Source organism: Athene noctua, chromosome 9, assembly GCF_965140245.1.
Source record: "Athene noctua chromosome 9, bAthNoc1.hap1.1, whole genome shotgun sequence".
Taxonomy (NCBI): domain Eukaryota; kingdom Metazoa; phylum Chordata; class Aves; order Strigiformes; family Strigidae; genus Athene; species Athene noctua.
In genome coordinates, this window is record NC_134045.1 from 2274951 (window position 1) to 2288059 (window position 13109).

The 13109-nt window shown below is 51.1% G+C and overlaps 1 protein-coding gene across 1 annotated transcript in view; it reads right to left on the reverse strand.

Annotated features, from left to right (window-relative positions):
• The window catches only part of LOC141963912 (hydrocephalus-inducing protein homolog), a 115371-nt gene that overhangs the window by 43174 nt on the left and 59088 nt on the right, over positions 1–13109 (reverse strand). Inside the window, 5 exon segments of the mRNA XM_074913647.1 lie at positions 2266–2579; positions 3424–3567; positions 5301–5444; positions 7311–7566; positions 9686–9924. Coding sequence (XP_074769748.1) covers positions 2266–2579; positions 3424–3567; positions 5301–5444; positions 7311–7566; positions 9686–9924 — 1097 coding nt within the window.

Sequence of the window (13109 nt, forward strand, 5' to 3'; positions counted from 1 at the left end):
AACGTATTCTCAGTCTGTCTCTAACCACGTAGAGGTCTAGAAGAAGAGTCACCATGAGAGATTGATGGCTCAGCAGTGCCAGAGAAGGGCCATGGGTTGGCGTGAGTTGGGCACGTCCCACCACACAGCAATGGTTGGACTGTGTTGCTTATATGATTGCTCTGCTCAAAGTAGCAGCAGTGATCAAAGGGTAAGTAGGAAAAATAGGTTGAACAATTTGAAGCAAAAAAGATCTAAGCACACAGTCTTGTCCAGGCAGAGGAACATTGTTCTCTCCTGGCCAAAATAAACGTGTGTGTCTGATCGATGGTGGGAGTCTCTGATGATGGGCTCCAGCAAGGTCAGATGGATGGATGGTTAAACTCTATTGATCTCACCTTCATGAGACCTGGTGTTTGATTCCCTTGCTGTCAGACTGGGTGAGTTTGATCTGATAATTTAGAATATTAACAGTTCTTAATGTGGACCAGAAATAATATCTGACATGCTGCCCTTCTGCCAGGCTCTTAATGAGCAACTTGAGGTGTCAATAGCTTGGAGACCATCTTCATTCCCAGCTCTGCCATGGAGAATCACATGGTGTCTGCTGAGGGACCCACAGAAAGTACATTTCTGCTTAATTAACATACAGAGCAGAAAAGGGAGCTGCCACAACATCCCCAGTGCTAACGAGTCAGTGAAGGGGCTATGCCAAGCCCTTCGGAGCAGAGGCTGCTCTCCTGCCAGATGCTCAGGACCCTCAACTGCTACTGACTCAGCAGAGTTGGGTGACCCAGCATCCCCTGGAAGAACAAGCACCTGCAGGCTCAGGTCCAAAGCCAGTTTAGGTGGAGACGGGTCAATTAAAAGCTGAAAGCTGATTCAGCGTTCACATTTCCAAAACCTTAAATTGGTTCTAAAGAAAGAAAAGAGTAAAGACAGACAGGCAACTGGCCAGCAAGTGGCCCCAGAAGAATTAATTCCACACAGGCTTTGCTGTAACGTGCTTGCTTCTCTCTTATTATAAAATATATGCATTGGTCTATCATCAAAATTAGATTTTCATTCTAGCTTGCAATTAAACCCTAATCTAATTTAGCAGGAGATGACAGGGGCCTCCAGGCTGGGCTTACAGCTCTGCTCCTCCTTCCCTGCCCACCTCCCTCCACCTGCTTCTGTGGGCTTTCCTCTGCATTTTAGGGTCTGTTCTGGTAGGTGCCATGCATCAAGAAGGGCCACACTAAAGACTGGTTGTTACTCGGTAAGATCCGGCTGTGAACAGGCTACCCCCGTGCCCAGGTCTTCTCCCCCAAGCTCTCCTCATCGCCACAGCTAATCTCCAGTTCCCAGTAGGTTGTCTCCTCTGAGCCAGATCCCAATTCTCTAAACAAACCTGATTATTGATGATCTCTATTATTTGTAATGGCAGCACTTCAACACACAATGGTTAACTTTGCTGGGTTTCCTAGGGCGTTATGGAAAAAACATTTGCTACTGTAATTAAAACTGCCCGGACTAGACTTTTGACTAAGCAGAGAGGCCACAGCGGGAGGAACTGCTAGAGATGTGTTTATAAATGTGCTCCAGCACAACTGCAAGATTGCTCTTGGGCTTGTAAACCACAGCCCAGCGCTGGCTGGCCCTGCTTCCCAGGACATTCAGACAAGTGCTCCCACCAACGCCTACAGCTGCACCCACAGCTGCAGCAGAACCTGCCCTTTCCCTGTAAGACACTAAATGGCTGTTTGGGGAATGTGATGGTGCAGTTTAACGATGAAAACTCACTTCACCAGTGTGGTGTTCGCCTCAGGCCACAAAGGTCTGAGAAAGCAGCTTTCCAACACCAGCCTTCCTTCCCAGGGGAACCAGTATGGGGGCTACAGTAAAGCAGCAGCAAGAGACTGTGTAGGTTCTTAGTGTAAAATGACAACACATAGGGTTGGCAGGGAAGAAAAATCATACATCTGCTTGTCCCAGTGCCTAGGTATGGGTTTGTAGCTCCAGAAATAAAGCAGGACTCTAGGTTATGGACAATGCAGGAAGTGTTGGTAGCATCTCACAGCCCCAGCTTGGCTGGAGAACGCTGTCTCCTTCCCAGCGTCAGACTGGTGGAGATCACTTATTCCCTGAGCACCTAAGCCCGACCACGGCTGGGAGGTGTTACTCCCCCAGGGAAAGGTGAAAGCAATTTGTCACACCACAAGGAAACAGCCTTGGTCTTTGCAAAGCACAAACAGGACACAAGGAAGGAGAAGAGCTTCAAGGAGAGAGCAAAGGGGCACATACCTCATCTGGCTCACGCGGCTGTCCATCAGGAAGGACCAGTTGTACTGGACAAGAAGCGGGCTGCAGTTGGTCATCTCGATGTAACGCACATCTTTGGTGTCATTCAAGATGCAGCCAAAGTCCAGGGCCGTGGGCTGGATATGGAGATTTGGGAAGCAGACTTCTCCCCGAACGGTGACCTGCTCCTCATGAGGATGCTCCAGAAACTGTATCTTCAGAACCTTCTCCACTACCCGGCTACACAAATCCTCTTTATAAGCAGGGTTAAATCTGATGGAGAGAAGAAGTTCCTCCCCTATCTCCAGCTTCATGGGCTGCAAGGAAATGAAGAGTATTAATCACCAGTGTGATGAAGTCCCAAGGTCTGGAAGCACGAAACGTGGAAATGTTCAATGTGTGACCCCAGCGTAGGCTTCTCAGTTCATCCTGAGTTTTCTTCACAGTGTGTGCCTGACTGCAAGCCCCACCACGCTCTGTCTGAGACTATCTCAGGCCCATGTCCCTGTGCTCTGCATCAATACACGAGGAAAATAAATATTCTACTGCTGAATTCGGGACCCCCAGAAGCGATGTGCTAAATACACACTAAATCAGCATTTGGCACACCAGGGCCTTTTGCCCCAGCTCTAGAGGAACTGCTTTGCCCTCCCAGCACAAGCAGCATGGCACTGCAGCCTCGCCCTTGCAGGGGCTAGTCACTGGCACAGCACAGAAGCAGTGGCCGTGCCTACAACGTTTAACAGAGCCCATGTCCAGCCCCTTCCTCCAACAACAGGGCAGGGGCCAGGCAGCGGCTGGAGGAGCCTCCTCAGCCTTCCTGGAGGCAGGGCTGCCCCTGAGGAAAGCCAGCTGCTCTGGAGGGTATCTGAGAATGGCTGCTGGAGAGCTCAGTGACTTCCAAGAGACACCGTTATACACGGCTTGCCCAGGCCTAGCTGCCTGCTCCCCTCTCCTCACGTCTTAGAGCCAGGATGTATTTCCCCAGTTCAGATGATATTTCGTTTCCTTCAGCAGCTTGATTCAAATCTGACTTAGGTCAGGCCAGTCTATCACTGAGTCTAAGCAATAAACTTCTCTGCTAGAGGACCTCCCAACAGAAACGTACCAGCACACCCCCCCTCTTCAAACCCCACAGCGGGAGGGCCCATGGCTGCTCACCTGAGCGTCTGCAGAGAGGGGCTGCCGCTCCGCGTCACAGATTAAGAAGGGCTGCTCTAAGGCCAGGACGACGCTGAGTGGCAGGGCGGAGGCGTTTCTTAAAGAAAGAGGCTGGTGCTGCAGAGTTAGGACATCACCAGGTTGCTACAGAAACAGGACACAAGGGGAAAAAACAACATGAAGTAGCCACGAAACTCCTTCCCTTTCTGATGCATTTCAAGTTTTTCAACCCCAGAAGTGCATACACCTCTATTCACTATTTTTGTTAGTTTCTATCCTTCTAGGTGGTTTTTCTCTAAGTATATCAGATCCTTTCATGTTTAGAAACCACAGCATCCCCCGGGGACAGGGAAACACTCTGGCACACAGAGGAGGGAATAGGACCCTGAGAGGAGGCAGCTGCATGAACAAGACCAATAGCAGAAAGTGAACCCAGAGCACTTGTCTCCATTTTCTATCCTCTTGAGAAGAATGGCACAAGATGATTTTCACTCACATAGTCATTTCTTACAACCTTGTCAGCTCTAGTAGCCTCATAAGAGCAGTGATGCTGGTCAGAGGAGAAAAGCGAGCAGGATTTGGCCCACAGTGGAGAGCCTGCAGCAGCCTAAGGTTGGCTTTGAGCATCTACAGGCACATACAGCCAGGAGAAACCTCAACAGTGGCGCTGCAACGGGTGTCCTGCTGCCCCTGCTCCAGTGACAAGCTGTCTGTAGCCTCAAAGCTCGGCTCTGCCTAAGCTATTTCTTCCTGTTTATGCATTGCTCTGGGCTTCCTGCATGGTTTATATAAACTAGACAGTGTTTGGGAAACTTGTTCTGGATGTATTGACATCAAACAGCTGCAGTGTCATAACACTCAACAAATCCGAGCACATGGCATCAAGCAGACCACAGGCAGACATCAGGGACAGCTGAAAAGCTTCTAATTAAACCTGAACTGCCTCCTCACAGGATTTTGTGCTTCTCTGGAAGCCTGGGAACCAGAGGAGAGGCCTGAAAACACAGAAACTAAATAATGAAGTATCTTCTCTTTTTCAGACACCTCAAGGGAGAGGGAAAGGTGATGCAGGAGTCAGGATCCAGAGGCTAAGGGGCACCTGCTTTGCGCTGGCATTATCATCACTGCAGCTGAAGGATGTCTGCGGGTCCTTTGAAGAAGGTGAAGCTTGGGGAATTGCAAAGAGCTACCATCCATGCCAAGAGCAGAGAAGGCAAACAGACAAAATGACAGGTTTTTCTCATCAGCCTGAAGAGCTGACAGGAATCTCAGTTCTTCTCAGCTTCCCTACAGGATCGGTGTTCAGACATCACCGTGCCTTGGAGGATCCCCAGAAGCCTCCCTTCACCCCGAGTACAGGAACTGGTGTCTCTCTAGAAGTAGCCATGATCCCCCTCGGCAGAGCAGCTGTTCTCTCTGTTTTACTTGGGTGAAGTTAAAAACCAGTCCCATCTCTGAAAACACCCTCGCTTACTTTACGAAGCCCCTCAGGAAGGGTGAGGAGGGGGTTTAGCATCGCTCAGCTGCATCACTCTGCTCGCCCACCTCAGCCCCAGCACACGAGGTGGCTGTGCAAAGCCCACGCTGTTCTCGTGGGTCCCACACATCTCGCCCTGTGCCCTTGGCTCAGCAGCTCAACTCTGTCTCCACATCAAAAAGGCAGAATACAGCTGGTGGGACTGCTCCCGATCCCAGAGGGGCGAAATATTGATCTCAGTGTTAATGGCAAAATCTTGGTCCCGCTCAGCTCAATAGTCAAAGCCCCAGAGACTTGGAGAAGCCATTTAACTCCCTCCTTCGAACACAAGCACACCCCCCACCAGGCTTTCAGTCACCAGCCATGCTCTTCAGTGCCAGGATGAAATCCAGAGACTTACCTTCTCCACCCGGAAAGTGATTTCCCTGGAGGACATTTGCAGGACGGGAGCGATGAACTCGCAGGTGACATCCACTTCCATTATCGGAGCCTTCTCTGCCTTGCTCCCCACGACGGCGTGGCACAGCAGCCGCTCCTTCACCACCTGCACGGAGGAGTCACCCGTCACCCAGCGGGGCCCAGCAGGGCGTCCCCAAAACGCACTGTATTTGCTGCCCACCCAACCACAGACCCTGTTACCGCCATCAAGTTACAGCCACTGGGCTCCTCAACAGCCCCCTGTTCTTTTTATGCTGCATCCCATTTATTCTGCTCTCAAACGTCCGTAATGCCACACCCCACTATCCACAAAAAGCCCTTGTGAGTCATGTGCTGCTACAACTGTAATAGTCCCTGCCCCAAATTATTACTGTTTTGATTTGTCCCACTGCCAGGCATAATACTTACAGAAAGCTGTAGGAACTTATTAAAAAAAAATTTTTAAAAATGCAACTATATTAAGGGAAACAGGTGACAGAAGGGCCAATGCTAGCAAACCCTTCCTTGGAAGCTTAGAGGACAGGATCCATAGGAAAAACCCAAATAGGCAGACTGCCTTCAGGTAAAGAGGGGGCCACTCATTCCTAGCAGGTACTGTGCCCTCCTAGAGCTGGTTTTAAAAGAAACCTCCCCAGGAAAGAGAGGTCTTGCAGTTTACATGAAAACCCTCTGCTTAAGCTGGATGCTCTTAAGACTTTTTCCTGATTTCTCATGGTTTCAGTTCTCCAAAATCCTCCCTTCATTTCTCACTCTTCCCTCTGCTACAACACCACAACTCCTCCTCAAAGCCTACAGACTCAAAACCATCTGTGCTGCATGTGCGATGCAGGGAGTTGGGCTTCTGACCGACATCAAGAGTATTAAGTTCTCAAGACCCGAGGAAGGTGGAAAGCCCACTCCCAGGGTCTTGGTTTTGACTGCAGGAGCCAGGCAGCCACAGCTCAGCTCACAGATCCTCTTTCAGCTTTCCCGGCAGGACAGCCTCTCCAGCACCCTGATCACTTTATTTCCTTTCTTTTCCCTGCTTCAACAAAACCTTTGGGCTCCGAACTGCACAGGGACAGTCCCATTGCAGTCAGTTAGGTGAGTAATCAAGTATTCGTCAAGCTACCTACCAAGGCAGCCCTTTAAAACACCTTTCAAAACACAAGTATCAGCAGGAGCTTGATGCAGATTTATTCCACATTCGCCTAAACATCTGTGCCCAGCAGTCTTGGAGAGAGGGAATGCACACCAGGGTTAGCTGGAAGTTTCTCCGCAGAGTAGGATTTCCCCTGGAAATAAAGAGTCCAGGGAGGAGAACACCCCGTGACCCTGCTGAACTCTCCCCCTGAGCTGCCATCCAAGGGTGCTGCGAGACCTGGCTGCCCTTGGCACCCCGGGACTGGCTGAGAGACTGAGGTGAGCCGTTATGGAAATACTGACAAAGTCAAGCTGTCAATTGTAACAATCCCTGCAAACAGTTTCCCACGTGGATGAACATCACCCGATCGCTACAGCTGACACACTGTGTTCATTTTTCTGCTCCAGGACTCAGTGCTAGACAAGCCCTCTGCCCATGCTTGTCTACAGAGGAAAAATGATGCTACTCCCAGACACTCCCTCCCTTCACAGGTGTTTTGTTTTACTCACTGCTTCCCCCAAATACATTACTTTGCACTTTGTTATTTACTTTCTGCCTGTGCTCCTAGTCTAAGCGTAACTTATTTTCTCTGCCCTTCCTTTTTGCCTCAGCACATGACACCTTGTAACCTGCCATTTGCCCCTGAAGTAGCAATATCTCCTTCAGTCTGTCTGTTTTGGTATCAGCAGGTTGGGTTTACAGTAGCCATGGAAACATGAAAAACCCTTAGGAACTGACAGTGGCCAGCAAGGAAAGCTGGTGCTGCCATGGTAGCTTGTGCTGTTAGAACAGTTTCTTGAAAGCACTTGCTCCTGATGGGGAAGGCTCAGCCCTCGGCGGGGACCTCACCTGAGGAGTGCTGGAGAAGCATTCCAGCACCATCTCTGTAGTCTTGCCCGGCATCAGCTCCACCCTCAGTGGCTGAACCTTAAACCCAGGGCGGGCAGGTCTGGGGCTCTGGGAGGAACCTTGGCCCTCGGTGGTGCTGACAGCAGGGACACGATGACGCCGGCGAAACGAGCCAGAACCTGCTGTTGACCAGTAGAGCCAACGGGTGCGCCGTCCTTTGTTTGTTATCTTGAAGCGGTAACAGCAGGGATCCAGGCTGGAAGGGAAAAGAGATGGAAAAAGTCACGGGAGCTGCTATCTCCCAGTGGTCACCCGGCTTCAGCACCCTGATGGCATTACCCGACTGCACACTCAGCAATAAAAGCACCTCCAAAAAGGCTGACCTAGCTCAAAGCTTCAGCAAAAGCCAGACCTTGGTTGCCCCTAAGTTTATCAGCATCCAGCAGCTGCTCTGTTTGCGTACAGCAAGGAAGAGCTGCATGAAGATCATCATCTCAGCTGCTGCAGACAGAGCATCACCAGCCTAGAGACCCTCCGGTGACCTGGGCACCCCTTGCCTCGCTGGCGGGGCCCCTGCCCTGGCACCCCCAGTCCCTTAGGGAGCATCCAACCTCATCACCCCCAACACATCGTCCTTTGCCTGAACAGTGCAGCTGGTGCTGTGGTTTAGGAAGATAAATGCACTGTGAGAACACAGGATCAACAGAAGTTTCCCCAAATCAAACATGGCAGCAAGACCAGGTCTAGCTGCTGAGGGGATGGAGCAACGATGAGAGATTAATAACTAGAGCTAGATATAAACCAAAATGAATACTCAATGGAAACTGATTTCTTCATGTAAAGAAACACTAACTGCAGGCTCGTCTGGAGTAATTATTTTACCCTCTATAAATCTGAGCATGACCAGGACGTGAATTGTTCCTGGAACAGTTACTGGTTTTTTGAAAAGGACAGAATACACGGCTTACAAAATGCATGCCTGCCCCAGGCAGCTAAATGCACAGACCTGAGCCAAGAATAGAACAAACCAGCCGCTGAAACAGACTGTTAAAACATGATGCGTACAAGCTTAGTGTGAAATGGTTTCTGTGGTGGACAGCACAGACGAAAGCCTGGAGAAGCTCTGGGTGGATGCAGAATCTGTGGCTCTGGGAAAGCCCAACTCATCTGAGATGTTACCTGGGTCCCGTCTCAGCTCACCTGGGGCAGCTCTGCAGCCGACAGCAAAGGCAACAACTCCAGAGTCTGCAGAGCAAGACGTGAAGGGGGGCAGAGGACCATGACACAAATCACACTGACATCGCCCACTCCGTTGGGTAGCCAGTCTGTGGCTGCACAGAGCACAGGACACGCTGGACAAGCACCAACCCCCTGCAATGTCCCTGCGTATGTGGGTGGCTTGTGCATGCATATTTAACCCCCCAAAATCTATCCTAAAGAGTAGGATCAACCTGCTTTTTCTACCCCCAAATTTAGGGATTGGACCGCTGTGGACACTCTGCAGCCAGGGAAAGGAACAGGCACCTCAAAAAGACTATTATTCTCATCCTAAGAGGTGTCCAACACAAAGCAGGCAGCACTTTGAAAAGGCTTATTTTTCTCCCATTTACAGGAACAGGCCTGGTCAGATAGACGCGTTAGGACCAGTGAACCCCCTCCTTTGAGCCAAGCTCTTTAATTAACACCTTCCATTTATTCTGCCCAAACTCAGTGGACTTCTCCTCCTCTCCCTTCCAGAGCTGGTCCAGTGCCGCCCTCGCCTGCCCGCGCCTCAGGCTCCGCTGCGGTGGTGACGCCGAGGAAAGCCGGTGGGAGAGACGAGGGAAGAGCGACTACGTCTGATGAAGAGCAGCCCGGCAGGGGAGACGGGGAAGGCGAGCAAATGAGGGATGACACGGGGCAAAGAAATTCTGCTGCTCCTCAGGACCGCTGGGCAGAGGGCAAACAAAACAGCACCATTAATTTAGTCAAGGACCTGCTAACAAGCTACCACCAAGGCGTTCCGCTGTTGCGAGATGATACTCCACAGGGAAGGGAAAAACAATCAACATGATTGCAAAGGGAAATGTGTTTATACTTGTAATGTAGCATCTTCCACCCAGAGGCTTCCTTCTGTTTTCCTCCAAATCTCTTTTTGTTCAAGTGAGGAAATAGATGTATTATAACTAAAGACAAGTCAGTGACAATTTAACAACTGGTTTCCATTTTGGTGGCTTTTGAGGGTATCTAACAACTTTCAGATGGCCACAGAAGGAAGCCCTGGGGCTTCAGGAAAACAGAGCCAGGACCTTGAGCGCTGAAGAACAACCAGCCTGAAGGACTACAGCAAAACTGCCCCTTGCTGAGCCCACGGCAGAAGCTGAGAGATACCCTACCTGAAGTGGGGTCCCAAGTTGAGCTCTGGCGCAAAGAGTTTGTCAGTGACAATCGTGGTGCCAATGCCAACAGCCCGGACGGGGATCACGTAGGTGTGGCTGTTCTCGATGAACAGGTTCACCTCGTCCTTGAATTTCTCCGTGTCATCCAAGCTTGCTATGACAGCCACAGACACCTCTGTCTCAGGAGGAATCACTCCTTCACTGGGTTCAATCCTCCAGCACGAGCATTCACGAGCCTGTAAGACAAGCCAAACACTAACTTAGCATGGAAACCACGGACCCTGGGCTCTTGTGGGGTGCAGGAAAAGGAAGGGCTGAAGATATGAGGATAAAAACCAGAGAGGCTCCATTTCCCTAAATCCAAGCTGGAAACAACAACTATGCAGGAGCTTCTACAACCTGTATTTTACCTTCCTTTAACAGACTCACTTCATTAACCCAGTGTTGCCCAACCCAAGGGATGCTCATCCTCAGGAGGAGGTTATTCCTCCTCCAGTCTCTCTTTTGGAGCGCACGCCAAGGGAAGCTACTTCACCTCTCCTGGCTTCCCGACAATGGGCGCTGGGTTGGCATAAAGGCTCAAGGCCAGAGGAAGCCAGGACTGCTCAAATCCCACCGCAGCAGCCACACGGCTGGGGGATACTGCTGAGAGCCTGAAGAGTAACTCTGCAAAACCGGCTGATCAAAACCCTGACACCAACGTCTTCTTTCCCAAGAGGTACTCAGTGCTTCTCAACAGCCCCCGAAGAACTGAAGCACTCGGTTCCCACTGATCACCAGCTGCAGTGAGGTGCCCCAGTGCCCTCTGCTTTGGAAAATTCAGCTATAAATGTTCACAGCAGGGCAGTAAAGCAATAAGCAGAAAGCAAACTAGAAGGCACGTGCCCTGTAGGCATGGCCCGAGCTTCCAAGCACTCTCTTCCCTCTGGTTTCTCATGGACTTCCCTCCACAGTTGTGGCAGTGAAGGTGCTGGACCCCAGCCCCTCTAAAACCACGCTCCCAGGGAGCAAGCCTGCAGAGAGGAAACACACACCGTGCTCCCTGGCCAGCGGGAAATGCACAGGGAGGCAGATGTACAGCTTCCAAGTGTCCATCACGGTGGTGGTGGTGCCTGCACCCCACACTTCAGTGCTGTGTTTGGGGTGACAGGCACTACTCACCCAAAACCCTGCAGTATTGTAAGAGAAGAGGTTTCCCCCCGCCTTTTTTATTTTTTAATGGAAAGCAACAGTGTGCTTGGAGGCCTGACATGATCCAAGCAAATGCTCGATCCAGGTGAGGTTAGCTCGAGTTTCCATCCGTCAGGCTGGCAGCACTCAACTCTAACAGGACACCAGCCAGCCCAAGGGAGAAGACTGTCAGAAAAGCAAGCAGCACTTTGAAGTCTTGGGAAGCATTTTAAATAACCCCCCAAAGCAACCTCTGCTAGCAAGGGTAAGACTTTCTGCGGCCAGGGAAGCAAAAACTTGCTGAGCAGGCAGCGTCCCAGCAGCGTGTGTAGGATGCCCCAGCTAGGATAGCTCCTTAGGCTGGCTGTGCCCTGCATGGAGAGCAGGTCGGGTCTGCACACCTGCGTCCCAGGTGGAGCATGCCAAAGGCATCAACATTATTCCAAGTGCTGGCAAAATCAATCAACTCTGCTCCATTTAATTTGTCCTCTAGAGCTGCAAAAGAAAGTCTTTAAAAAAGCAAGATGAGAATGGGATGAAGGAAGGTTGTTGGCACAGGGTAAACTCTGGGGCCTCACACAGGATCCCACCACCCCTCCTCTGCTGCCCCTGCATCCCGTGCGCAGCCCATCACTAGCCTCAGAGGATCCACTGCGCTGCCACCAGCCGAGGGCTACCCAGCCAAGGCGTTCACACCAAGCCGGTGGCTGTTAGCTTTTCTTTGCCCTCTGATTCATGGTAGCTCACTGGAAAAGGAGACCTGATAGCTCCACCCCAGAGGTGAATCTGCATGTCTGCTATCTGGCAAAGCTCATTTATCAAAGCTTGGCAACAAGCCAGGCAGTAAATTGTACCCAAGAAACTATGACTGAGGAATAATGACAGGCTGTCTCGATGGAGCCAGACTTTGAATTTCCCAGGGTGAGCCAGGGCCAACAGCCCACTCCAGAGGAGCAGGAATGGCATCGTGTCCTCATTCTTTCCGTTAGCATTTGGTGTGGGTCCAAGGGGCAGCACGGGGCAGCACAGTGCACCACTGAACAGGAGACCTGCCGGGACCAAAAGGCTCTGCCGGGCCAGACTCACTCAGGCTTCCAGGTCAGCTTCTGCCTACGTGGATCCAGGCTGCGTCCCAGAGACAAGGAATCTCTTGGAGCCACGCTAAAAATTCCCCCCACTTTGAAGACCACGATCTAACTTCTGATAACGTCCCTGCTACTCGCTTATCCTTGAATGCTCCAGAACACAACCCAGCAGCCCTGTGCACTGGATAGACAAAAACAGTGGCTATTTTTGTCCCTGCAGGAGCTTGCACAGAGTCCCTGAGTGCTGGGCAAGGGTGGGGATCAATCACTTATTCAAGAAGCTCAATGCTGAGATCATTAGCTTCTCCCAGGACAGATTTCCACTGCGAATAAGAGCTGCCAGAATTTGGATATAAGACACCACTGTGCATCTAAGAGATGGATGGATGGATGGATGGATGGATGGATGGAATGGCATTGATGGCTGGGATGGGATGGATGCCCTAAGGGACGACTGAGGAGCCACCACACTCAGTTCTCTTGAAGCTGCATAAAGCTAGTTAATTAAGTGTTCTGGTCATTCTGGCCTTGCACGAGTGAAAGAGGAAGCAGAACTCAGTATTAAAATGCAGCTGTACTTTACCAAGCCACAGCCCTAGCAAGGGAGCATTCACACCTTTGTCAGCCGACCCATAGCTCCTCACGGAGGCTGCCCATGAAGGGGAAATAAAACCCCGTCCCACATCAGTTGTGCACAGAGCCTCCTCCCGGGTGTTTCAGCAGTCCTGAGGTGGGGGACCCTGCGTTCTTCATTTCAAAGCTACTCTTTATCCGCACAAACTGCCAGTGGCAGAAGAGAGCCCCAGACGGCCCCGAGCCCCAGCAGGAGGTGGAGGTCAGGGCACGAGGCTGGCTGGATGCTCCCACCAACCACCAGCCGCCTCCTGGCACCTCAGCACCAGCATCTCCTCGGCAAAAGCATGGATGGGGACCACTTTGGTTTAGCCTCTGCCCCAGAGCACCATCAAGGGGATGTTTTGTGAAATCAAAAGGCAGAGCCTCTAAAAAAACTAAAGTAGTGTGGCACTCACTGCCACTGACAACAGAGCCTAACTTGTCAAGCTTGGTTCAGCCAATAGCAGACTGCTGAGCGAGCTAACTAAACTTGTCTCCATTTGTGTCCCTGGTCCAGAGCTCACCCCTCCAGATCCCATCTGCGCTTCCTC